The 27360-nt window shown below is 36.5% G+C and overlaps 2 protein-coding genes and 1 long non-coding RNA gene across 3 annotated transcripts in view; 1 reads left to right on the forward strand and 2 right to left on the reverse strand.

Annotated features, from left to right (window-relative positions):
- LOC134670261 (UDP-glycosyltransferase UGT5-like) overlaps window positions 1-27360 on the reverse strand; it is a 225299-nt gene that overhangs the window by 103416 nt on the left and 94523 nt on the right. The gene's annotated exons all lie outside the window — the stretch shown is intronic.
- LOC134669802 (uncharacterized) lies at window positions 2212-3971 on the reverse strand. The gene is made up of 2 exons (XR_010098982.1): window positions 3610-3971; window positions 2212-3503 (listed from the first exon to the last, which is right to left on the reverse strand). It is a non-coding gene; the product is annotated as an uncharacterized LOC134669802 (long non-coding RNA).
- LOC134670237 (glutaryl-CoA dehydrogenase, mitochondrial) lies at window positions 17226-18846 on the forward strand. The gene has a single exon (XM_063527959.1). It carries the CDS (start codon window positions 17393-17395, stop codon window positions 18665-18667), a length of 1275 nt encoding a protein of 424 aa, XP_063384029.1. The 5' UTR covers window positions 17226-17392; the 3' UTR covers window positions 18668-18846.

Consider the following 27360-nt stretch of genomic DNA (forward strand, 5'->3'; position numbering starts at 1 on the left):
AAGTTAATTATAATCAATTTTAAAGTCCCTTTTTAGTTTTTTGTAAATAACTCGTAAATGGTGTCCCATAGCGAAATAGGTTTTTAAGAATAAATTATCTACATAAAATTTCCTCCAAAAAACATCTAGAACACTTTTCTCTAGGATCAATATTTCAAGCGATATTAAAGGAAGAAAGTTAATTACAATCAGTTCACAGGTCACTTTTTTTTAGTTTTTCGTAAATAACTCGTAAACGGTGGCCCGTTGCAAAACAATATTCTATATAAATATTAAACATAAAATTGTCCACAAAAAAGGTTCTGTACACTTTTTCGCTACGATCAATATTTAAAGAGATATTAAAGGGGGTAAGTTAATTATAATCAATTTCCAGGTCCCTATTTTTAGGATTTCGCAAATGACTCGTAAAATAAGGCTCATAGCAAAATAAGTTCTTAATAGTAGGGTCAGTAAGGTCATTTAGCATGCACTTTAGTCTCAGGCGATGCCGCTTGGCACGATTGTTCCTTAGGTCAAACAAAGTTGATCTGACCCGGTAGACAGGAGATCGTACCATGCAGACCCCCAAAAAGGGGGGGTGAAAGGGTCGGCTCCCCAGGTCCAATCTATGCTATATTCCTTCCTAGTCTTAGCAACTAGGTCAAGTTATATATCATTTTCGTATAAAAAAGGGACGAGGAATTCATTTTTGAATGAATTATTATGCCTTTCCATACAAAAAAAAATATTTTCGTATAAAACATGAAAATGTTATGTAATTTTTGGTGACAATTTTGGATGGTACAATCACAGTGTGACGATATGCACTAAATAAAAAATTGGACGATGTAGCCCATGTATTCTTTATTCTGAAAAATATCACTCTAAAGTAGGCATTCATACATTTTTTTGTAGTAAAAAAATATTTATAGCGTATGGCGGTAACTATTTCCATACAAATGGAACTATGCCCTAAGTCAATGATTAAAAATGTTTACTAAAACACTGAATTTGGCATTTTAAAAGTTTAAATATAATGTTTGAATAATTTTTCCATGCGTTATTGCCCTTTTTTGGTACAAATTTGTTGTTTTTATTTTTCTTCCATACCAACTTTCTCCCCCCGATTTCCTCCCTTAAGGGTAGATATTTTTAAATTTGTTTTTATAACTAACTTATACCTTTACAGCCGTATTCATAAACAGTTAGAGCATTGATCATCAGTTGCTGATAACCGGATGTCACAAAACGTGATTCATAAACACTTTTTAGCGCTAAACAGTTGATCATCTCTTTATTAAATCCTCGGAAAGTTATGGAGCCGTGGACCCTTCTTTATCTGTTTATTATCCCTAAAATACAAGATGGCGGTCACAAAACAGCTGATTTTGACAAGACAGCATTTCACAAATTAGTGCAAACGTCGATGAGACTTGTATCGTAATTTAGTGATTTGGGTGTTCTTTTTGTTTAAAAAACGTCTAAATTTAATAAATGAGTGGTTTAATATGTGTAAATAAGGAGATAAACCATTACATACCTAGATATAGTGCGCAAATAGCGGGAAACCTAGATATTGTGCCTTTGCTAGGAGTTGTTTGCACGATTGTATGTCGCATTCATCAAGATGCAAGCAATTTATGCGATACGAACTGTTATACCATAAGACTAGACTTCTACGACTGGGGCACCGGCGTCGGATAAAGCACCTCACCAACCTATATACCTATCATAAAAGAATGAAAACTACTCCCGTAACTCCTACAGCGCAAAGAAGTGAGTATACCTACTTTTGTTTCATACTCATTACCTGCCATAAAACGTTGATTTATTATAAGATCACGGTATTCTCAAGCTCTAACTAAAAAGTATTAATTGCGCACATATTACATAGCAACCTGTAAGGGCACAGCAATACTGAAGATACTTAATTGAATAATATGGGCAGGTATATAGGTACCTTTGTTGTGGGACATATCATATTCCAATTTGTAGGTGTATTATCATTATCACTGTAAAAAACATAAACTGTGGTTGGCCTACTTTGGTTGGATTTCTAGGCACTGTTAATGCTGCCGCTGCACTGAATGCTGTGTGGTGCTATTTGCTATGAAAGAAGGGTGTACTCGGTTAATTGGTATTAATGCTAGCATACTTGAGTTCTGTGTTGAAGTCCACACTGAGCAGAGTTAATTTTTTACATTGTGATAGATAAATAAAACAAGTTCATGAGTTTTTAACTGAGATTTTTATTATAACATATCAACATATTTCATGTGTTAATTTAGGGAAATCAAACAACCCACTTAAATAAAACAATTTTATTACATTTGACAATCATTAAACTAGTTAATATTTTTTCTTTATTTCAGTACAACCAACTTCATTTGATGGCGGTGTGCAGGCCGGTTAGATGCCAGAAGAGTGTGGCCTCCGGATTGTGTAGCCAGCTCCGGACAAATAGCTGATGATGGAATACTCACAACCTGAAAAGAACACAGTTTCAATTAATATACTCATTGAATCAACCTATATCATCTTTTATTTTAAGCTTAAGTATAACATCCTAATGGATATGGCAATATGGAATAATTTCCATATTGTTGTGGTAACTATATGGAATAATGGATCTCCATCCAGGCAGAGATTCTGTTGTTGTTTGTCAATACCATAGCTATCTCACAGCAAAACTAAAGAATTACATACATGTCTGTTTTGTTCATACATACTTCTACCTAGCGTACCTACAGACACTGTTTCTTACCGGTAATTGTAGTTTGATAAAATGAAATTATACAATAATAACAAAGTTATGAATTGAAACGCTAATATACTTTTAAACAAATAATTAACCTACAATGGTGTGTTATGATTGATAAGTACCTTATGTAAAAATCATATTGATATCTTTGTTGATTTAAAATTATATAACCTACCAACAGCGACACTCCTGTGAATAATGAACATTTCTGCCTCATTATGAATTGTGCAGTTTGCCTTTTAATGCGGCTATTGGCTGAGATGTTTCACTGCAAACATTGTCATTGTCAAGTTGCATATATAAGCGCTTATCTTTAACTCTGCGCCCTAGGCGAACAAAAAAGGTTTTTAAGATAAATCACCACTTCACTGATAAATTGGTTCCATCGTGTGGTTGGTTAAGTATGTTATTCACTAATTCTAATTATAAACAGCTCCTAACTAGCTTAGTTAGCTCTGCTCTTCTAAAAAACACCGATAGTACGTCAAATTAAAAATGAAGAGGCCATAATTTTTTGGGTGTCGAGGTATGTTCATAAAAATACTACAACATTTTACGTTAAGAAATGAATAACCAAATCTTGCTCACCTGATTTATCTTCACCGATCATTTGATATGAATAGTGTCAATATCGTTTGTTTCGCCACCAGAACAAAATGTGTTGGAATCCGTGGTATTACGGTGGCGATGGCGCGCAGGCAGAATTCTTGACTTGAGATGTGCAACTGCCCTCTTTCCCTCATTCCACAATATATTGAAACTATAAGCAATAACACATAGTTTTATCAATATTGCTTGCAAATCTTGCAATGAACTTTACTCGTAACATATCTGATTATCAGACTATGATATAGGTGGTTGCTTACCGAGTTTCGTAAAACTTCCGGCCGTGCAATATTATTTATTTGTTTTTGTGATGCAGAGGCTATTTTAATATATAATAACCCAGAAAACTGGTCAAAATTGTGCATCGTATTGTTCAGGATTTTATGATTTACCGCTAGTGCTGCTGTCAAACTTTTTTTTTTAATTAATGTTCAGCCATATTTTTGTCTATGATGTGCCAAGATGCCAACATAACGGGTCTAATCTGCTTATTAGTTAAGAAACCCCTAATAAACGTTTATAAATCATGGTTCTTATCAACGGCTTATTAAGCCTAAACAGTGGATTAGCTAATAAGCTGATCATTCCTCATTTAAGGATTTTTTATGAATACGGCTGTTAGTAATTAATCGATGTTCAAACTTTCAGGTTAAAATGTTCAGTAGTTTGGGATCTATATGTGTTTGAGCTAAAGACATTTTATTTCATAATATCCCATACATTATAATATCTAACAAAACTCTGCTTACTTCCAGACATCATACAATCTAAACCCCTGAAGATATAAAGCTGAAATTTTCAACATCAATTAAATGCAACAGGTTTAAGTTTAAATTAAAATAAAATTTTATAAAATCAACGCTTAAGGGGGGCAAATAAGGGGGGGAGAAAGTTTGTATGGAAGAAAGATATAAACAACAAAGTTGTACCAAAAAAGGGCAAAAACGCTTGGAAAAATTATTAAAACATTATATATAAACTTTTAAAATGTCAAATTCAGTGTTTTAGTAAACATTTTTAATCTTTGATTTTGGGCATAGTTCCATTTGTATGGAAGTCGTTACCGCCACGCGCTATAATTTATTTTTTTATTACATAAAAATGTATGAATGCCTACTTTAAAGTGATATTTTCCAAAATAAAGAATACATGGGCTACATGCATCGTCCAATTTTTTATCTAGTGCAAATCGCCACACTGTGATTGTAACATCCAAAATTGTCACCAAAAATTACATAACATTGTCATGTTTTATACGAAAATCATTTTTTTTTGTATGGAAAAGCATAATAATTCTTTCAAAAATGAATTCCTCGTCCCTAATTTATACGAAAATGATATATAACTTGCCCTAGTCGCTAAGACTAGGAAGGAATATAGCATAGATTGGACCTGGGAGCCGACCCTTTCACCCCCCCCCCCTTTTTGGGGGGTCTGCATGGTACGATCTCCTGGCTACCGGGCCAGATCAACTTTGTTTGACCTAAGGAACAATCGTGCCAAGCGGCATCGCCTGAGACTAAAGTGCATGCACTTCCATACATTTGTGTTCCTTACTGACCCTACTATTAATGTTCTTGTAAATAAATAATCGATATAAAATTTTCTACGAAAGACATATGGAACACTTTTCTCTTTTTAGGGTTCCGTACCTCAAAATGAATAAAAACCGGCCAAGCGCGAGTCGGACTCGCGTTGCAAGGGTTCCGTACATTACCCAATTTTTAACAGTGTATTTTATATATGTGAAACGCGAGTGAATTGCCTTTAAAAAACCTGTAGGGATCGGTTCAAAAACTATAAGTAATGTCCGACTCGCGCTTGACTGCATAATTCTAATAGGTTTTCCTGTCATCTATAGATTCTATTCTGTGTATCTTTTAAAAATTTTAGACCCAGTAGTTTCGGAGATAAAGCCCCCTTCCCCAAAATAAAACATTAAAATACAAAAAAATACCACCCCCCCCCCCCTTTATCTCCGAAACTACTGGGTCTAAATTTTGAAAATAAAATAAAATAAAATAGTTCTTTACCTATATAGACGTAAACCTAAAAATAGGGACCTGGAAATTGATTATAATTAACTTACCCCCTTTAATACCTCTTTAAATATTGATCGTAGCGAAAAAGTGTACATAATCTTTTTTGTGGACAATTTTATGTTTAATATTTATGTAGAATATTGTTTTGCAACGGGCCACCGTTTACGAGTTATTTACGAAAAACTAAAAAAAAAGTGACCTGTGAACTGATTGTAATTAACTTTCTTCCTTTAATATCGCTTGAAATATTGATCCTAGAGAAAAGTGTTCTAGATGTTTTTTGGAGGAAATTTTATGTAGATAATTTATTCTTAAAAACCTATTTCGCTATGGGACACCGTTTACGAGTTATTTACAAAAAACTAAAACGGGACTTTAAAATTGATTATAATTAACTTAGGGGTCATCCATTAATTACGTCACACCAATTTCTAGGTTTTTTGACCCCTCCCCCCCCCCCTTGTCACACTTGGTCACATTTGGCAAACCCCTCCCCCCCTAGTGTGACGTCACATTTTTTATACGAAATCGCCAAATCGAATTAAGTAAGTACCTAAGTATTATTAATATTTTATCAAAATATTTTTGACGATATAAATATCAGTAATTTTGTAACCCAAAACTGCTTAGGAAAGAAAATTAAACGATTAAAAACTATTTTCGTTTTAAAAACTTGTTATTTAAATGTACAGCGAACTAAATAATTTAAATAAATTTTCGGTTACTGATGAAGTTAAAGTGACGTCACAAAGTTTGTGTCTTCCCCCTCCCCCATGTCACAATATGTCACATTTTCTTGACCCCCTCCCTCCCCCTAAACGTGTGACGTAATTAATGGATGACCCCTTACCCGCTGCTTTGTCTTTTTAAATATTGATCCTAGCGAAAAGTGTCCTGCATGTTTCTTGTAGGAAATTTTACGTTTATTATTTATTTATGTATAAGATTTTTTTTGCTATGAGTCATACTTTTCAAATTATTAACGAAAAAATAAAAACAAGGAACCTTAGAATTTAGTATAATTAACTTTCCCTCTTTACTATCTTTTTAAATATTGATCCCTGCAAAAAGTATACTGAATCTTTTTTGTTCAAAATTTTGTGTAGATTATTAACGTCTAATAACATTTTTTGATATTGGCCACCGTTTATGAGTTATTTACGAAAACCTAAAAAACGGGACCTTAGAAGTGATTATAATTAAATTTCCCGCGTTAAAATCTCTTTTAATATTGATCCTAGCGAAAAATTGTACTGAATCTTTCTTGTAGGCAATTTTATGCATATAACTTATGTAATAGAACATTTTTTGTCTAGTCTAAATATCATTACTTATTCTGTGTACAGTGGAGAAAACGAATGAAATCATGCAATTTGATTTTGCTATTTTTAAATAAAGAGTAACTAAACAGTATTTTCCACAGTTGTTGGTAATGATACCATCTCTTACAATTTCTCTTCATGAACATTTTATCATACCTAAGCTTCCAGTTTTCGCCCGAATTAATCAAAAAATTCACCAACTCCATTTACACCAACCAAATAGAAAACGAGTCCGTGTCCGAATTCGCGATCTCGAGTTCGGGTCCGCGTCCGCGTCCAGGTTCAGGTAGAAGTCGAATTCAAAATCTTGCTTGTTTTGCCAGTGGGGTAACTTGCTTAACAATCAATTAGAAAAAGACAAGTCGTCGAGGAGTTCCGTTCTGATCACCATCAGCAATACCACTTCATCAAATGCCACTGTTCTTAATGTAAATCCTTGTTTGCCTGATGAAAATACAAGAGTCACTATACAATGCCATTAAGATTTGTAGAGTTCCCTCGATTCCTTATGGATCCCATCATCAGAACTTGAGCTTCACGATAATATGACTTAAAAATCTAACGTGCTTAACAAACATAACGAAGAGGACAAATCCCCAAACATGAGCTATGCGTCGTTGAAGAGTTCCATTCAGATCATCAGCAGTTTCACTTCATCAAATGTCACAATTCTGAATGTAAATGCTTGGTTTGTTTAAAATACACCAGTATCACTATATGTTAGGGTGGTTCAAAAAACATTTTTTTTCCTAAGGGGCACCCCCTTATTTTGTTACACTTATTATGTTGATAAAATACACCAAGTTTCTTAATTTATCTCAACTATACTTCGTTTTTTTTAGCATTAGAAATTAGGTAAACAATCTTGATGTGTCTTTTAATTGAAAAACACATTTTAAGAATAAGTTACGGCAAATACACTCGCGTGCAAAAGTATTGCATCACTTTGCATTTTTTCGTCCGCACCCAATATCTTTGTAATTCTAGAGCCGATTCTGAAAATTTTGGTATCAACTGAAAGATTATAATCTAACGCATTAGAAAATTGGGAAATTTAATGAAATTTCAAATCTGAAGACTAAAAAAAATCAGAAACTGAAAGTAGCGACACAATGGTCGAGAAATAAATTTAGGAAAGTTAAGAATAAAAGTCATTTAATTAATACAAAATAAATTATTATTATTAAATTAATACCTGGTGTTGCTACCCCTAGCCCTCCTCACACAAATCAAGCGGTTTTTCATAGACCTAATTCATTTTCTAATGAAATCTTGTGGAATAGCGTCCCACTCCTCCAGCAAGGCTCCCTTCAGCTCCTCAACATTGGCCGGGGCAGGATTCCGCTTCCGAATCCTCCTTTTCAGGTAGTCCCACACGTGGTCAATGGGGTTAAGGTCCGGGCTCATCGCTGGCCAGTCCATGGTGTCGATGCCCACTTCGAGAAGGTAGGCTGCGGTGGCCCTAGCGGTATGACACGGGCATTATCCTGCATTTGCAGCGGTCAATCCACCGCCACGGCCCCCGCCAGGCACGAAAACCAGCTCTGTTCGCGCGTCGTAGGAAACGCCGCCCCAGAACATCACGGATCCACCGCCATAGGCGACCCTTTCGGAGAAGCAACATTGGGCGAACCGTTCTTCTGGCCTTCTGTAGACTCTTCCTCTTCGGTCACATCCATTCAAACATATTCTGCACTCGTCCGAGAAGAGAACTGGGGTCCATTGCTTAATGGTCCAGTCCATATGATTTTCTGCAAACTATCTTCGGGCTGTACGGTGTCGCGCCAGCAATCTGGGCCCTGTTGCAGGCCTCCTGGGTGTCAAGTTCGCTTTCTTGAGTCTTCTTCTTATTGTCCACTCACTGGCAGCCACTCCTCGTATCTCACCCAGACGCTGCTGGATGGCAACGCTTGTCAGGTGTCGATCTCGGAGAGATGTTGTGACAATGAAGCGGTCGTCCCTCTCTGATGTACACTTTTTGCGGCCGCTTCTTGGTCTTGAAGTAAAGGATCCAGTCCGTTGGAACCTCTGGTAAACTCTCCAAACTGTAGATTGACTTAAATTCAGCGTGGCAGCTACTGAACGTTGGCTACGCCCCTCTTGCAGGAGCTGGACGACTTGGCGGACTTCAGCTTCAGTGGTTTCCATTTTTCACAGGTCTTCTTCACGGGAAAATATGCGGAGATGTGTACCGGTCAACTTTTGATAAGTGACTGATAACAACCCCTCCCCTACCCCCCGTTTTATAGGGGTCAAGGGTAGCGCAACTCGTGCGCGTGATAACGCGAAACCGCTCACAAATCGGGAAAATGCCGATAATTTGAAAAATACTGGGCCGTTTTCCATGTTTTTTAACTTTTCGTAAAGCTAAAACTTCAAGGGACATGATCCCATTAAAATAATTAATGGAAAATAACCGGTTTACAAAATTATTGGGTGCAGTTGAAAAAATGCAAAGTGATGCAATACTTTTGCACGCGAGTGTATGTAATAATTATTCATCTAGTACGATCATTTATATTCGTCTGCTTTCATAAGTAATAGTTTTTGAATGTTGAAAAGCGTTTTTCAATTAAAAGACATTCTAAGATCGCTTACGCTACGTCTTACGTAGGCGAACAACGCGCGAACGCGGCGCGGCGCGGCGCGGCGAAAGCGGCCGCCGCCGCGCCGCGCCGCGCCGCGCCGCCTGACATTCGCGTGCAAATCGCGCCGCACCGCGTTCGCAACGAGATCGCTTACGTAGGACACTTCTATGGGCATCAAAGGATTGATTTCGCCGCGCCGCGCCGCGCCGCGTTCGCGCGTTGTTCGCCTACGTAAGACGTAGCGTTACCTTCTTGCAAGTTCTTTCTAATGCTAAAAAAAACGAACTATACAAGGGGGTGCTTAACCACGTTGAAATTTTGTATGTTGTTTGAAACCCAACAAAAAGAGTATTTATGATTCAGAATTTTATTTAAATATCTGGTTTCACACTATTTGCACATGTGATGTATAAGTTTTAAAGTAGAAAAACATTTTCTTTCAAAATAATATCTTTTAAATCACACTTTCAAATAATGTGAAAACTACTACTTACATAAAAATCAAAAAAAAAAAAAAATCAAAATATTTTTATTGCTAAACAGTACAATTTATACATAAAAGAAATGTCTGGCGGAACCCAAACTAGGCTGAGCCTGTATCATGGGGCCCTGGAGTGCAAAGCAAGTTTGACAATAAGATTATTATGCTAGATAACTATACTTATACTTAACAAGAGAGCATTAACTATATAATTTATAAAGGAATATGTAGTAATAGGATAAAGAATAAACGCGCATGCAACTTGTATGGTGTGTGTGTGTGTGTGTGTGTGTGTGTGTGTATATATGTGTGTGTGTGTGTGTGTGTATGTGTGTATGTGTGTGTGTGTGTGTGTGTGTGTGTGTGTGTGCGTGTGTGTACATATATGAGAGTTAGTACCGGCAGATCAACTGGCGAGAAGAAGAGACTCCGCATCCTCATAAGTTAAAGACACGAGCCACTTTTTTACAATTGTTTTTATGTTCCATAATGTACAGTTTTGGAGTTCAAGAACTTTACATATATTATTATAAATACGTAGATGTATATAGTCGGGTGAACGCTTACCAAGGGCTGATTTGTAATTTGGTAGAGGGACTCTGAATTTTCTTTTAGCAAGAAGTTGAGGATAATTTTGTAAGTTTATTACTAGGGAATGAGCTCGAGATACTGCCTTAAATATAAACAACCGTCTTACGCTTAGAAGATTTGTCTCGCGATAAAGGGCATCCGTTGGGTAAAGAATAGGTTTACTGAGCATCACCTTGATAACGGCACGCTGCGCTCTCTCCAGCAGCAAAAGAGTACTTTTTGTCGTGCTTCCCCAAATTATCAAACCATATTGAAGAATTGATTGGCAGAGCGCAAAGTATACAATGCGAAGCACATGCTCAGAGGAGCAGCGGCGAAGTTTTTTCATTATATAGATGCATTTTCTTACTCTACCACATAGTGTAGAAATGTGTTGTTTAAATGTTAGTTTATCGTCAATTGACAGACCCAAGTATTTGACACTTACAGCTCTTGTTATAGTATTACACGTACAAGCACCATTGACAGGGTTGCGACATTTGTTCTCGTGTAAAGCTAGATTTCTGCCAGAGGGAGCAGTAGAGGCAGATGTTTTAGAAAACGCAAGGAAATTGGATTTGGTTACATTGAGCGTAAGTAGGTTATTATCGAGCCACTCCCTAATGTCTCTCAAGCCACACTCTGCGAGCGCAAAAACATTCTCCCAAGTTTTACCATGAAAAAGCACTACAGTATCGTCAGCGTAACAAATTATATCTGCTTTATCTAACTTAAGTTCAAGGATGTCATTAATGTAAATAAGAAAAAGCGTAGGGCCAAGAATGCTGCCTTGCGGCACTCCAAAGGAGATTGGTAGTTGGTCGCTCCAGTGCTCTCCAATTTTAACAACTTGGCGTCTATTCGTCAGGTAACTGCGGAACCAATCAAGAGATATCCCTCTTATGCCCGAAGCCTCAAGCTTTTTAAGTATGATATCGATCGAGACCGTATCAAAGGCTTTGCATAAATCCAGGAATACCCCAAGACATTTGTTTCCCTCGTCCAAAGAGCTGGCTATTTTATTTGACAGTTGAATAGCTGCGGACTCGGTTGACATTCCCCTTCGAAAGCCAAACTGATTATCTGAGAGAATTTTATTTTGGTCCAGAAAATTTGTGAGACGAGAATTGGCAATTTTTTCCAAGATTTTAGAAAAAACACTGAGTAATGATATAGGACGATAATTATTGGGGTTACTTTTAGATCCACTTTTGTAAATCGGAGATACCTGAGCCAATTTCCAACTATCTGGGAAGCATCCAGAGATCAAACTCAGGTTACAAATATAGGTTAGTGGTTCAATGATAGCGTTTTTGATTTCTTTAATAAAAAGTGGCGTAATAGAATCTGGGCCTGGAGCGCTATCCGATTTAAGATTTGATATGATTTTATCAACTTCGTAAACGTCGGTTGGGCTGAAAAATAAGGAGTTAGCAGATGAATGACACAGTTTTACTTTGGAGGTTAAAGAAGATTGAGTTTCCGAGAGTTTATTAAGGATTTCCACAGCCAACTTTTGTCCCACCGTCACGAAATGCTGGTTACACATATTAAGAGACTCTTTTGGCGAAGAAGACAATGTTGTGAGTTGAATAGCATAATCATTACAATTCTGAGTGTGACATATATTTTTTATTGATTTCCATAATTTCTTTGGATTGTCCTTGGCCTCCGTTAATAATTTACTATGGTAATCGTTTTTGAGTTTAAACAGGAGATTGTTAAAAAAGTTTCTATAACGCTTATAAGTAATCTGAAGACTTATGTCGTTTGGCGCAGCTCGAGCTTTACTGTGCAGAATATCCCTGTGTTTCATACACCTGATTAAGCCAGGAGTTATCCAAGGCTTCAGATTAAATTTAGAGCGGCTTGTTTTCACCCGACTGGTGTTATTATTTAGTGCTACAGCAATGACTTGGTTGAAGTGCGCAACTGCCTCGTTTACTTTTTTAGAGTTCATAACCTTGGACCAATCTGCTGAGTTTAATTCTAACGCTGCCGCTGCAAAATCAGTTTTTGACCTCCAGCGTGAGCGTTGGGTGGTTGTTTTGTCAGGGGCTGCAATTGCGGCCATGGCGATATCGTGGTCTGTGATAGGACATTGACAAACCGCCCCAAGTGAACGACATTTAGATTTAACAAAGATGTGGTCTAAACATGAGTTACTTCTTGTTGGGATAGTAATTGCTGGTAGAAATTCATGCATAGCCAGTAGATGGAGATAGTCAGCGGACTGGTTATTTAAAGAATCCATTATGTCGATATTTATGTCGCCAATCAATAACATATTACTAAACCCCGTGGCATCGCTAAGTACTACGTCTAGAGAAGAAATGAATTTTTCTATGTCGCGGAATGACGGGGAGCGGTAAATAGCAAAAATTTTAAATTGGTCAGAGATAGAAACCGACAGGCAATTTGCATCATCAACACTTGGTTCCGTGACAACAGCATTAAGAGATTCTTTCACATATATTACTACACCTCCGCTTTTATTGATATACCTGGTCGTATGGTAGGCGTTGTAACCTGGAAGGCGGTTGATCACTGAACTTGCATTTAGCCAACATTCGGTAAGTATGATAACCTCAAAAACGGTGTTTGTTCGTTTTAGTGCTACCTCGAATGCGTCAAAGTTTCGTTGAAGACTTCTGATGTTAAGGGTCATAAATTTGACGGAGCCAACATTTGCAAAATATGGCTTAATTTGCTCCAAAGATTCGAGCTTTTGACAGTTTATCATCAATCAAATCAAAAAAATAGTAACTTATTTTTTTTTGATTTCATACAATTTGAAAAATTTCAAATGGGGTCCTTGTAGTTAAGATTGTAAGATTACAAACTTGGCGTATTTTGTCAACATAATAAGTGTAACAAAATGAGGGGGTGCCGCTTCTTCTAGCTAGAGTTTGAATTTTTCCCATACAAACGTGAACCAGGGTTTACAAGATTTGAAGAGTGCCCTCGATTCCTCATAAATCTCACCATCAGAACTGGGTTTTGACAAAGACGAAACCAATCTGTATGTATATACTTACAAGTTAAAACTCAACTAAAAAAATAATTTTCAAAATCGATCCCGAAATGACGGAGATATCAAACATTAAAAAACCGAATTAATACCTCCTTTTTAGGGTTCCGTAGCCAAATGGCAAAAAACGGAACCCTTATAGATTCGTCATGTCTGTCTGTCTGTCCGTCCGTATGTCACAGCCACTTTTGTCCGAAACTATAAGAACTGTTGAAACTTGGTAAGTAGATGTATTCTGTGAACCGCATTAAGATTTCAACACAAAAAAAAAAAATTTTTGGGGGTCCCCCATACTTAGAACTGAAACTTAAAATGTCTTTTTCATTAAACCCATACGTGTGGGGTATCTATGGATAGGTCTTCAAAAATGATACAATACAATACAATACTCTTTATTGCACGCCTAACATACACTTAGTTTACAATAAATGGACAATAACATAAACAAAGACAATAGAGGTAACAACAAGCGGTCTTATCGCTTATGAAATTGAGGTTTCTAATATCATTTATTTCTAAACTGAATAGTTTGCGCGAGAGACACTTCCAAAGTGGTAAAATGTGTGCACCCTCCCCTCCCCCTTTAACTTCTAAAATAAATTTAACTTCGCACTGAATGATGACATCGTACGGGGCTTAAAGCCCCCGTAACGCAGTGAACGTGTTAAAGTCACATTAAAATTCCATTTTTCGAAATAGAGATTTCAACATTTAACTTTGCAAAAGTAGATAATAGAAATATTCTAAAAGCAATAAAAATAAATTAGGTTAGATTCGAGCTACAATGACATTAGTTTGGGTTCAAGGCAAGGTTGCAGGGCCTCAACAAGGGAAAAAAGGGGGAGGGACTGTTGGCCTCGCTCAGTGAGCCAGAACTCACCCACTTATCCCTACTACTGCCGTAAGCAGGTAATGAACTCCCAATTTATTGAGTTTAGGTTTAATAAATTATAAATATATTTTGTTAATAACATAATAATATACAAATATGTATAAGCATAAAGTAATAAATAAGCCTACAGCTATTAATAATGTCCGTAATCTGTATAATCCCAAAATACGGATCCCTCGTATGTGGATGCTGCTTACATAATCTCGTCTGTCAAGGTGTTTCGGCAGGAAAGGCCTTGGCAGACTTATAAATTCCTGAAATGAGGGTTCATACCTACCGACTAGAATTGGTTTCATGGTGGTATCAGATGGGTTAGTGTAGGGTAACCGATGCCGACCTTGCTTACATAATCTCGCCTGCCGTGGTGTTACGGCAGGAAAAGCCTTGGCAGACTTATATATTCCTGAAATGAGGGTTCATACCTACCGACTGGAATTGGTTTCATGGCGGTATCAGATGGGTTAGTGTACGGTAACCGATGGTCATCTTATTTATAATCTCGTCTGCCAAGGTGTTTCGGCAGGAAAAACCTTGGCAGACTTATATATTCCTAAAATGGGGGTTCGTACCTACCGACTGGAATTGGTTTCATGGTGGTATCAGATGGGTTAGTGTAGGGTAACCGATGCCGACCTTGCTTACATAATCTCGTCTGCCAAGGTGTTTCGGCAGGAAAAGCCTTGGCAGACTTATATATTCCTGACATGAGGGTTCATACCTACCAACTGGAATTGGTTTCATGGTGGTATCAGATGGGTTAAATTAGGGGTCCCGTTGGCCACCTTTGAGAGCGTCTGCCAAGCACTTCCGGCAAAAAAAATACTGGCAGACTTCGCTTTTATGTGTCTACATGTAAATTTCTAACTGCTGCCATAACTATTATTTCGGTATCAGATGGGTTAAATCAGCCCCCTTTTTTCGCACCGGAAGTGGCCTTCTTTTTCGTACTTTCGGCAAGTTCCGCCGTGGCAGACTATCGAATTCGGACTTAGCATCACTTTTATGGGAAACCATTGTGCATTTCATCGTGGTATCAAGTCGGTTAGAAAATTTGCGGCCGGCTCTTCTACTATAATCACACATTTGCATATGACTGGGAAAAATCACGGGACCATTAAAGAGTGTTGGGCCCTGGAGTGTTAAAGGATGGAGTGGGTACTGTTAAGAGACCATTAAAGGTCTAAGACCTTTCCTGCTCGTTTGTCATGCAAATAGAGAGTGAATAATTTATAGAAGATTCATCCCTCCTCTATTATGAGGATCTACATTGTACGGAGCATACATAGAAGCCAACCCATTTACTCGTAATAGAACGATGCGATTGTTATCTATAAGTTATTTAAGTACGTTCGTAATAGTCGTTATCTGCGCTTTGTGCTATTCCTAGCTTTTGTGCTGCTGAGTTTTATGATTTTATGTCAAAAATAACGCTTTCACAGTGTCCAAAGTTAGTTTAACAACCTTTTTAGGGCCTTGCACTTCATTCCCGGAGCGGGTCAACATTCACTGTGATATTACATTTTATCGAATACATTACATACTTAAACCATGAGTGTCAGTCACTAAGTACTCAGTTTATAGATTTAGTTTTGCCCGTGCCGTATCGGATCTCTGCATTACCAGGGAGCTATTGACACTCAACAGAACTCAAACTCGATAGGTATGAACAAGCCGAGCGTCAGAGTGGGAGTCAGACTCGCAATTGGTCGATTTTTTTGTTAGCATGTTATATCATTATCGGTTCAGGAATTAAGTACCTACACGGTAAACTGTCCGGGTGTAGGCTGCACATGATGAGAATTAGGTAATAACGTCACGCAGGACTGTGATAGGTCACTTTACTTCTATTCATTGTTGAATATTGATATTAATTAAATAAATCACGAGTAAAGGCAGGCGTGTCTCACTCTGCGATTTCGTCGCTTTGCTACAGGCAGCTGAAAGTACATCCGTTCGGCCCCAATTTTGGGGTTTGCCATAAGCCGCGCGTGGCGCTGTCGCCACCTAGCGGCCATATCTGTGCTGATCGTAACAGACGCGTTTTGTTAGAGAGTGAGTCTTCTGTACTTAGTACTATTATTTATTCTGTGGTAAAGGTTAGTAATCCAGCAGATAATCTAACCTTATCAAAATTCTCACAGCTACGTTTTTCCTATGACTGTCCGCTGTCCCCGCGTCCTAAAGTTGTTTTGTGTTTTTTTACCCCACGCTCGTACTTGCCTCGTGGCGGGAAATGTGACAAAATAAGCCGAGGATTAAACCAACATATTTTTATTGCTCACTGGAAAGCATAATAAATGCAGCATGTTGCTTATTTTTTCAGGGTACACATTTATTACATTAGGTTCATGTTTTATTTATAAGTATGTATACATATATTAGGTATAGGTATATGGAATAGTGTGACTATGTAAGTAAAAATTATAAATAAAAAAAACAAGTAAATATTACACACACATGACATTTAGAGAAAAACGAATTTAGTTGGTTTGGCAAACTTTAATCTCCTTTTTGTTTTATGTGATAATTTGCTACAATTACCTACCTTAACAAAACTGAGAGATATATGTAATAGCTTATAGTACCCAGCAACACTTATCTTTGAATAAACTATATCACATAGTATCTCAAACGTTTTGTTATAATATGTTGGTATTAAAGATAAACAACAAAACAAATTGTATACATACATTGTAAAAACAACTCAATGGAAACGTTTTAAAACTTAAAATTGTACCGATGTAAAACCGTATGATGTAAATAAGATAATTTACACACATTAGCGTACTGATTACGTATCTATTTAAATATCGAGTTTAGTAACAAGTTTTAGCAATAATATATCGTATGTCGAGGCGATAAGGGTCATGGCGTCTGCAACACGTTCGTGGATTTGCTAAACTTGTACAACAGGCGTTGTGTTGACGTATATTATCCGTAGTGTGAATATAGCTGCTGTTCAGTTCGGCTGTCACTGGGTCACTGGCGAGGTTATGTTCATAATAGATACGTGAAATTGAAAGTTTTCTTAAAAACAAGTGAAGTTTAAAAAAAAGTGAATAAGAAATTGTATATAGTGAATAAGTGAAGTATATTTATCTACTAAAGTTGTTTACAATGGCAGTATCCAGAACTACCAACTTGTTATCAATCTTATGTAAAAATACGAGCAGTTTTCGTGCTCTGTCAACAACAGGCTCAAACAACGCGAAGACAATTTTTAACTGGGAGGATCCACTGAATTTAGATGCACAATTACACGACGATGAAAAGGCGGTTCGGGACTCGTTCAAGGCCTACTGTAACGAAAAACTACTGCCAAGAGTTGTTGAGGCGAACCGGAATGAAATCTTCCACAGAGAAATTTACAAAGAAATGGGGGAGTTAGGTGTAATCGGCTGCACGATTAAGGGCTACGGCTGCGCTGGCGTTTCCTACGTTACCTACGGATTGATCACCAGGGAACTTGATGCTGTTGACTCAGCCTACAGATCAGCTTTAAGTGTTCAAAGCAGTTTGGCCATGGGCGCTATATACAATTACGGCACTGAAGAACAGAAACAAAAGTTTTTACCCAGGATGGCCAAAGGAGAATTAGTCGGCTGCTTCGGTCTGACAGAACCTAACTTCGGCAGCGACGCAGGAGGATTAGTCACTAGGGCTAAGTATGATGCCAAAACTAAGACATATACACTAAGTGGTTCAAAAACTTGGATCACGAACTCGCCAATCGCTGACGTCTTAATAGTCTGGGCGAAGGACGACAGCAATAAAGTCAGGGGCTTTATTGTCGAGCGGTCACAAGTCAAAAAAGGTCTAGACACGCCTAAAATCAACGGTAAATTTTCTTTGCGAGCGTCTACAACAGGCATGATATTGCTAGACGAAGTGGTTATACCGGAGGAAAATTTATTACCGAATGTAGAGGGCCTGAAGGGGCCTTTCGGATGTCTCAATAACGCGCGCTACGGGATCGCTTGGGGCGCCCTCGGTGCCGCTGAGACATGTTTGCGGATCGCCCGGCAGTACACATTAGATAGGATTCAATTTGGAAGACCGCTCGCCGCGAACCAGCTTGTGCAAAAAAAGATGGCCGATATGTTAACGGAGATAGCTATCGGCTACCAAGCTTGTCTTCAAGTTGGGCGTTTGAAGGACCAGGATAAAGCGGCGCCAGAAATGATTTCGCTTATAAAGCGTAATAGTTGCGGCAAAGCTCTGGAGATTGCGAGAGTCGCGCGAGATATGCTCGGTGGTAATGGAGTCTCTGATGAATATCATATCATAAGACACGTTATGAACTTGGAAGCGGTGAACACCTACGAAGGCACACACGATATTCATGCGCTTATTTTAGGTAGATGCATCACGGGGATTCAAGCGTTCTATTAAACTGCATTTTATATTAACTTTGCTAAAAAAATGTAACGCGGCGTACCGTGCGTCGGAAGAATATGTGATTTTGAAAAAGTACTCTAGTTAAAAGTATTTTATATTTATTTAAATAATTCATTTATTTTATTGTTAATCAATAAATCCTATTTTGTCAAACAACAACTGTTGATAATTTAGCCCGTTTTTAACACACCAAAACCTAGGGTGCCTAACAATTTTTTTTTAAAGCGTGGCCATGTTTAGAAAATTTCTGAGAACACGGGAATAAAATGTCTAAAAGTTGATAAAATGTTAAAATTATACTTTTTTTTTGCTAGCCTATTAAGGTGTCCCACTGCTGGTCAAAGGCCTCTCCCGTATTGTCTTCCACGACTCCCGACATTATACTTAAAATAGTTAATGTAAAAAAACCTGTGCTATATAAGTATCACCTTCCTTCAATCTGACCGTAATTTAATTAGACATGACTCAAGTTACAATACATATATTTATGTAAGATAAGATACAGAAAACCAAACTATAATGAAATAAATGTTGTAAATATCAAGCAGAAATGTCTGCGTACGTATTCGTATATGCGCATTTATTCTAAGTATAATTCAATGCATTGTAAGCTTATTCTGCTAGTTTTTAGGGTTCCGTACCCAAAGGGTAAAACGGGACCCTATTACTAAGACTTCGCTGTCCGTCCGTCCGTCCGTCTGTCCGTCTGTCTGTCACCAGGCTGTATCTCACGAACCGTGATAGCTAGACAGTTGAAATTTTCACAGATGATGTATTTCTGTTGCCGCTATAACAACAAATACTAAAAACAGAATAACGGGTTGGCTTAAAGTAATGAGAATTTTTGTTTTCGGACATAAAAACAAAAAGACAATGGCCATGGATTTCTGGATGTTATATTGAAGAACTATGCAATATCCAACATTAGAACCAAATTCAATAATGAAGTAATTGGCCTCCCTTGTGTTAGTTTACTTAACATGCTTCTGACCGTTTGCTTTTCACTTTGGACAAACTACCAAGTACTCTCTGACTGATCGTTTTGTAATTACACGGTAAAATTTATTTTATTCTATAATATTTTGCCTACTATCGCAATATACATATCAGAGTATATAATATTTGCCAAAATTCTTCGATTGATTTAAGTCTTGGGGATATTCTAGGGTTGGAAACGTTAAGTCGTTTTTCCGCGAGAGCCTAAAACCAGTTAAAAACGTCATTGCATACATTTTACCAAAATATGATACATAAACAATTTTCTCAAAATATCAATCAATTGCAGATTTCATGAAAATTTTTAGTCAGTTAGCAATTGTGAATGATGGCATGATATAGATAACAAGCTAATATGCCGAAATAATTAAAATTAACGGCAATAAAACGGTTATGTAATGTTAATAAAACGTTGTCCAAAGCATGACGCAGAGGGTTTGAATACCGTTATGAGAAATCGGATGTGGGAGACGTTTATTGTATATATAATGTTTTCTTGTAATTTAAAATATGCTCTTGTTTGTCATTGTAAAATTTCGAAAACCCATAGCTATTGTCTTTTTTTTAATATTTCCGCAAACGAAAATTCTCATTACTTTAAGCCAACCCGTTAAAATAAAAATTTAAGTGGGGCTTCCATACAGCAAACGTGATTTTTGACCAAAGTTAAGCAGTAAAGTGACCGTTTTCTTTTTGCATTTTTTTCCGTTTTTTTTTGCTTTATGGTACGGGAACCTTCGTGCGCGAATCCGACTCGCACTTGCCCGGTTTTTTTTTTAAATCTACACCAAGTTATTTGTGTTTCCAAGACAATCACCATTTTGATGATGCCGTGGGGGAAATCTTTCCTTTTCAAATGAGATTTAGTGTTGTTGCGAAGTTACTGAGAGTTAGACGGTACAATATCAAGGCTCCGCGGAATATTTATTTTAATAAGACGATAACGGGGAACGCGCGGAGGGTTCCCCTCTTCATTGGGACGTAAGAATTGTATAGGTGAATTAATTAAGATACGCCATTGTATATTTGTGTGTACGAAAAACTGCTACACTGATTTGAAACTAAGAAAATTTTAAATATCTATGCCCAAATATTAACCAGTTAATGAGGAAGGTTACCTGTAAAACAAACTATTTCATAACTAAACAAAAAATAATCTTTACTGAATTCCTTTATTTACCATTCACTATCAGTTATCATTGAACTTTGGCGTTGGGGGTAAATATGCCTCTGAAAATATAATCTCAATAAATATAATCTAAATAGATAGGTACTTATTATGATAAACGATAACGTGTTTTTGTCGGAAAATACGAAAAGATGAAAACAGATTTGTTAATAACTACTTTATGGCTGTTATTTGTTTAATAACTTAATTAAACAAATGACGGCTAAAAATATACGACAGTTAATTTTACAAGATGTAATCATTGAACTTACTATCCCACCAAAAACATAAATGTAAAAAAGGAGAGCCAAGTTCAATACAAAAATTATGCTTGGCTGTGGGGCTCGCCGCAAAAAGAATGGAGATCTAAATGAGTGCCACTGCCAAGTTCTATGCAAAATCCAAATATGTATTTATAGGAACAAAATAACATTATAAACAAGTATTAAACTCTATTTCTTTGCTTTATTGGATACCTACAACAATTGCTGTTATTTAAAAAAATGTAAGATCTTAAAGTAGGTTAGATTTGGCTTGGCCAGGTTTTATCAGAATTACAATATATATAAAATGATTGATATAATGAAAACTGGCCAAGTCAAATCTAACCTACTTTAAGATCTCACATTTTTTTAAATAACAGCAATTGTTGTAGGTATCCAATAAAGCAAAGAAATAGAGTTTAATACTTGTTTATAATGTTATTTTGTTCCTATAAATACATATTTGGATTTTGCATAGAACTTGGCAGTGGCACTCATTTAGATCTCCATTCTTTTTGCGGCGAGCCCCACAGCCAAGCATAATTTTTGTATTGAACTTGGCTCTCCTTTTTTACATTTATGTTTTTGGTGGGATTCCAAATTTCATCCTTCTAGGTCATCTGAAAGTAGGTTAGGTTTAGGTACTTATATGTCAGTCCCAATAAAAAATGGTATTTTTGTATGGGGACCCCCCCTATTTTTAAACTTTGTTTTATTTTTAGATTTTTTTCTACGGTTACACACAATAACCGAGCTGGATTCCAAATTTCATCCTTCTAGGTCATCTGGAAGTAGGTTAGGTTTAGGTACTTATATGTCAGTCCCAATAAAAAGTGGTTTTTTTGTATGGGGACCCCCCCTATTTTTTAACTTTATTTTATTTTTAGATTTTTTCCTACAGTTACACACAATAACCAAGCTGGATTCCAAATTTCATCCTTCTAGGTCATCTGGAAGTAGGTTAGGTTTAGGTACTATAAGTCATAAGTCAGTCTTAAAATTTACGACTTTTTGACCTTCATACCTTTATAACCGTTTGGGCTAGCTTCATGGAATTTGGGCTTCTAGATATCCTTATGGATATAATTAAACACACGTAGTTTTATGTGTTTACGTCAAAGATGTCTTGAGTTATAGAAGGGTCAAAAGTGGCACCAAGTGGTTCGTGTAATATTACACTCGGCGCTGGCTAGCCAGTTCCTTTGCTTGAACTTGGCTTGACACGCTGCCGCGTGTCTAGATAAGTAGGTACAATTTTATTAGGTAGGCACTAAATGAAGCCAAAAGAAGGTAAAAAATGTTTATAATGTGACTTTTTGTTAAATAGCATTTAGGTCATTACGGTTTAATTTGCACTTCACGATTAACTATTGTCACCTTAGCTACGCTCTCAAACATTTGAATCCTATTAGGAACTGTAAAGTTACTAATAAATTATCGATTGAGATAGATAATTAATGATATCACACTGTTATGTACACCTAGACAGCTACAGCTATAGCTATGTTATGTACAGCTAGGTTAGAACATTTCTAGGGCCTGAGCTGAAAGGATAGTGTTATATAAGTGATCTACAATCGAGTTATTTTAATAGTAAAGCTGGATCTGCTGGATTTAAAAGTAAAAGAAAATCATTAAAATGAAATGTTTTTATATTAGTGACAACCCTACATTATTTACATTTTAAATTGACATATGTCATGTCATTAATAGGTTCTTCTTCCTATGGTTGAAACATACAGATTTTTGCACTAAGGGGTCATCCATTAATTACGTCACATGAATTTCTAGGTTTTTGACCCCTCCCCCCCTCCTTGTCACACTTGGTCACATTTGGCAAACCCCTCCCCCCTAGTGTGACGTCACATTTTTTCTACGAAATCGCCAAATCGGATTAAATAAGTACCTATTAAGTATTATTAATATTTTATCAAAATATTTTTGACGATATAAATATTAGTAATTTTATAACCCAAAACTGCTTAGCGCTTTAGCTTGCGATTATCGTTTTAAAAACTTGTTATTTAAATGTGCAGCGAATAAAATAATTTAAATAAATTTTCTGTTACTAATGAAGTTAAAGTGACGTCACAAAGTTTGTGTCTCCCCCCTCCCCCATGTCACAATATGTCACATTTTCTTGACCCCCTCCCTCCCCCTAAGCGTGTGATGTAATTAATGGATGACCCCTAATGTTTAGAAAACTATATCTCAAAAACGGTTAGAAATAATGCGTGATTAAATTAATTAAGTGCAAAATAATCTACGTAATAACGCCTAAACAATTCCCCGTTTGCATAAATGTCCTTCTTTCTGTTCCACCCGATATATCGTGGCATATCCATATCTAGCCAACGCAGAGCTCAGTATCATAGAGTATCTCTAACAAAACAAGTGTAGTGGTGTGATAACGAGCAATTTCTTCGCATAACAACCAGTGGAGTACGTATCGCTTTGTATGCGTGACGATCACCGTTAAGGATTATTACTGGAGCAATGTGCTCTTCTAAACGGATTCGTCGTTGACAAAGAGTTACGTTTTTTTTACAATTGTTCACAATTTGAAACATTTAGGTAGGGAGGTACCTATAGGTGATAAATCAATTAAAGTTTAATGACTTTTGGAAACATATTATATCACCCATTTTATATTAGCACATAAAAGGTGCACTTTTTGTTAATTGCAAATTTACTCGATTTGTATTAGTCATAGCTATAGCAATCTTTAAGCGAGCAATGTTGTTTACGTAGATGTTATTATTGCGGTGTGTAGATATTATATAGAAATAGCTATTCAATATAATACACAGAGACAGACACTAGTCTAATTTTAGAGTACCTATCTACGCTTGAAAAACTACTACGTGCAGATAACCAAGAGAAATGTAAAATTTTCCTCGCAGCTTAATTTTCCACCTGTCATAGAGTCTTAGAGAAAACCACTTTTCCACCCCACAGTTTTATCGCATTATTAAAATAAATATTTCGAATAACGGGCCATGAGATTGTAGCCCGTACAAACGTTCGGGGAGATCCATTTTGTGGGGTAGAAATGTTTTTGTTTCATAAGGGAGACTAAGCTACGTCTGCATAATCAATTTTCTTGAGATAACTTTTGCGAATAGCAGTCGTATCGTATTTCATTTTTGGTTTTATTCTACAGTATAGTCTCAACTTGAAGTAGTACGTTTGGTTTGTGATAGTAGTTAATATATGCCTCGAAGTTATTATGTTGGGAACTTTAGTGCACACGTTAGTAGGTATGTTAACCATCTGTGATTACTAGCACGTAGCTAATTATAGTATTCTACTCTGCTTTTATTATTATTAGGCGTTTACACCAATACCTTTGTATTGGTATACATGAAATTGTTATCATCAAATTAAATGAAGCGTTAAAAAACCAATGGCTGATAGATTGCCGCGTTAATAAGTAGACGCGCCTTAGAAAAGTATGCACAACAAATGCTTTTTTTATACGGTGTTGCTAATAAAAACGAATAGGCACTATCTTTCAAGTAACTGCAGATTTTTGATGATCATGATTGTTGATTACGATTGGTATTACACTACAGTCACGTTTTATTTGTAAGCTTTAGTTGTAATTTAATTTATAATTTATTTCCATTTATTTAGTTTTACCAAATAAATCACTTACTGTTAAAGCCATTTATAAATATTAAATACCCACAAAAAATACAGTGCTTTTATATATCCTCGTGCCGCCCACCATACAAAATTATAGCCAAGGAAATATTAGAATCTTGTTGTATTTTCAATTGGGTTCATTTTCATTTGTTCAAAATTTTTACGAGACAAATGAAATGCTACCTACTATCTTTTTAATTAAGGTTGACATTCCATCGAAACTGAGTGTACATCCTAATGTACATTGGGCGGCACGAGGATATGGCCGGGTCTATAGTAAAAATATATCCAACAAAAACGGGAATATAATGTTATTTATCTGTATGGAACTCAATAGTCTCAATAACGACTAAACAATATCATTTTTGTCTCGCCGGGTGAACGTAACGCATGGCTAGCTATTAATAAAATATCGCTGAAATATTTACGCTCTCATTAGCTGTATTGAAAACGGCTGACACCCGCAAAACCAATTCTGGATGCGACGCGTTGCATTTTACTAATTAACATTGCGTTCGAACGTGCTGCGTCACTATGCCCGATAAAGTTGCGTCCACATTAGTAATATCGCATGAAAGATATAAGTCCACGCAACGGTAAGTACCTGGGTATCCAGCGAACCATAATATTTTATGACTCTTCGATTAGATTCCGACACATTCTCTATCAAACAATAGTCCACTAATAAGTGTTCATCTCAGTCCTTTGAAGACTGTTTTGGTCAAAATTTATTAAGTACTATTCGGTGGTATTTTATTTTAAATCAAACAGAAGAGTTGTTGTTAAAACATTTATGCAGATTAAGTCGGGTCCGGCTTAAGCTTAAATTAAATGATCATAAATATATAACTAACTGCCAATGTAATAATGTATTGTGACTGGCCATATGCCTATTACATAGTATTAAGCTTAATTATCAATATAAAACTTACATTTTAGCGGTGAAGGAAAGCTTCCGGGAGCTTTCTTGCCGGTCGTGTGTTTACGTTCACGATTTTGTTTAAATTTCTAAACAAAGGTAACTAAAAGCACTTGATTTCACGGTCTAGTCTTTATCACATGTATCCACTATTAAATTAATTACTAAACAACTTCATAGAAAGACAAAATAACAGCAAGAATCTATTTGAGAAAATAAACAACATATTTTTTGTTGACATAAGGATGACATTGACATTATTGACAGTTGTGTGCGAGGAGCCATCTAGGTATCATTTTAAACTGTAAAATTCAAAAAGCGTGAGGTAGATAAAAGATTTCAATAATTAAATAATTATTTTCTTTTATATGTTTAAAAGAAAATAAACATTATTATGGAGGAAAATACGAAATACTTCAGTATGAACGTAATATTTGGAATCATAATGGGAAAAATCTTAACTCAAACATACTTTGGTTGTGCATGCGCGTACGTAAATACGATTTAAAACTACCCTCATCAGCATTTTATTATGGATCTTAACATGTAGGACATAAGGTTTAAGTAAGAAAATCATATATGGCACCGATTAAGGTCATCATGGTTAATCAAGAGTAAACCTTAAAGTATGAGACATAGGAACTACGTGCAAAAACATGTCGAGAGTCGGCATTAAACGGTTTTAAGCTTTAAGTAAAGTATGTAAGACTTATATTTCGGTAAGGTAAGTGGGCATATTAAGGGACGGTGGTTTGTCTTCACTGAAGACAGGGTGAATGACCGAGAACAATGGGTTGTCTTCGCTGACGACATTTTTGTCCTTGCCAAGGTCATTTTTGTCGTCACTGACGACACTTTTGTCTTCGGTGAAGACAGGGTGAATGACCTTGGACAATGGGTTGTCTTCATTGACGACATTTTTGTCTTCACTGAAGACACTTTTGTCGTCACTGACGACAAGAATAATAGTATAAAAGGATTGAAGAGGGGCGATGCGAATTAGTCTTTCACTAGCGTCCGGACCGACAACTGACTTTGGTTTTTGTATAGTACGCGGAGATTATTGGTGAGAGTGGGGAAGCTCTGTCCATTTTTCTAAGTGCTTAGCTTTATCGAGATTAAGACGCAAGTCCCAAATCTCATAGAGTAGAACTTGGAATTGTGTCTTTGTTTTGGCATGGCGGAAATATGTGTTTCTGTTATGTTTGAACTTAGATATCATTGGATAGAGTGTGTCCACTTTGCTAATAGTTTTCTATAGGAGTTTTCAATAGAAATGTAGTTGTTTGGAAAGTGTTTATTTGACTTATATCTGAGAACTCCTAATTTTTATTATTTCATATGATTCAAAACCAAATCAGTGCCTAGACATACAGTTTAGTCTAGCCTTTCATCTGCTATCCTAACGGTGACAAACAGCGGATGGAAGGAGGTCTATTTTGTTCCAAGATGAGGGTTGTCTTGGGGTCTGCTTTTTATCAACATAGCAGACTTAAAACGTCTCCCTCCCTAGCTTTTCGATGTCCAACTGTAGATGAATAGCAAGGACGTCACGTGTGCGCCATCCGGGGTAACCTGGGCTTGCTTGAAATCTACAGTATTCGAAAGCTTTGTATTTTAAATATATTTATTTATACCAATTATATACACAATAGGGACCTGTCCTATCCATGTTGCATCCCTGCCTTTGTGC

Source organism: Cydia fagiglandana, chromosome 13 (assembly GCF_963556715.1).
Source record: "Cydia fagiglandana chromosome 13, ilCydFagi1.1, whole genome shotgun sequence".
Classification (NCBI taxonomy): domain Eukaryota; kingdom Metazoa; phylum Arthropoda; class Insecta; order Lepidoptera; family Tortricidae; genus Cydia; species Cydia fagiglandana.

Excerpts from the sequence above, each read along its gene's own strand:
- LOC134670237 (XM_063527959.1), top strand. The coding sequence starts at position 17,393 with ATGGCAGTATCCAGAACTACCAACTTGTTATCAATCTTATGTAAAAAT.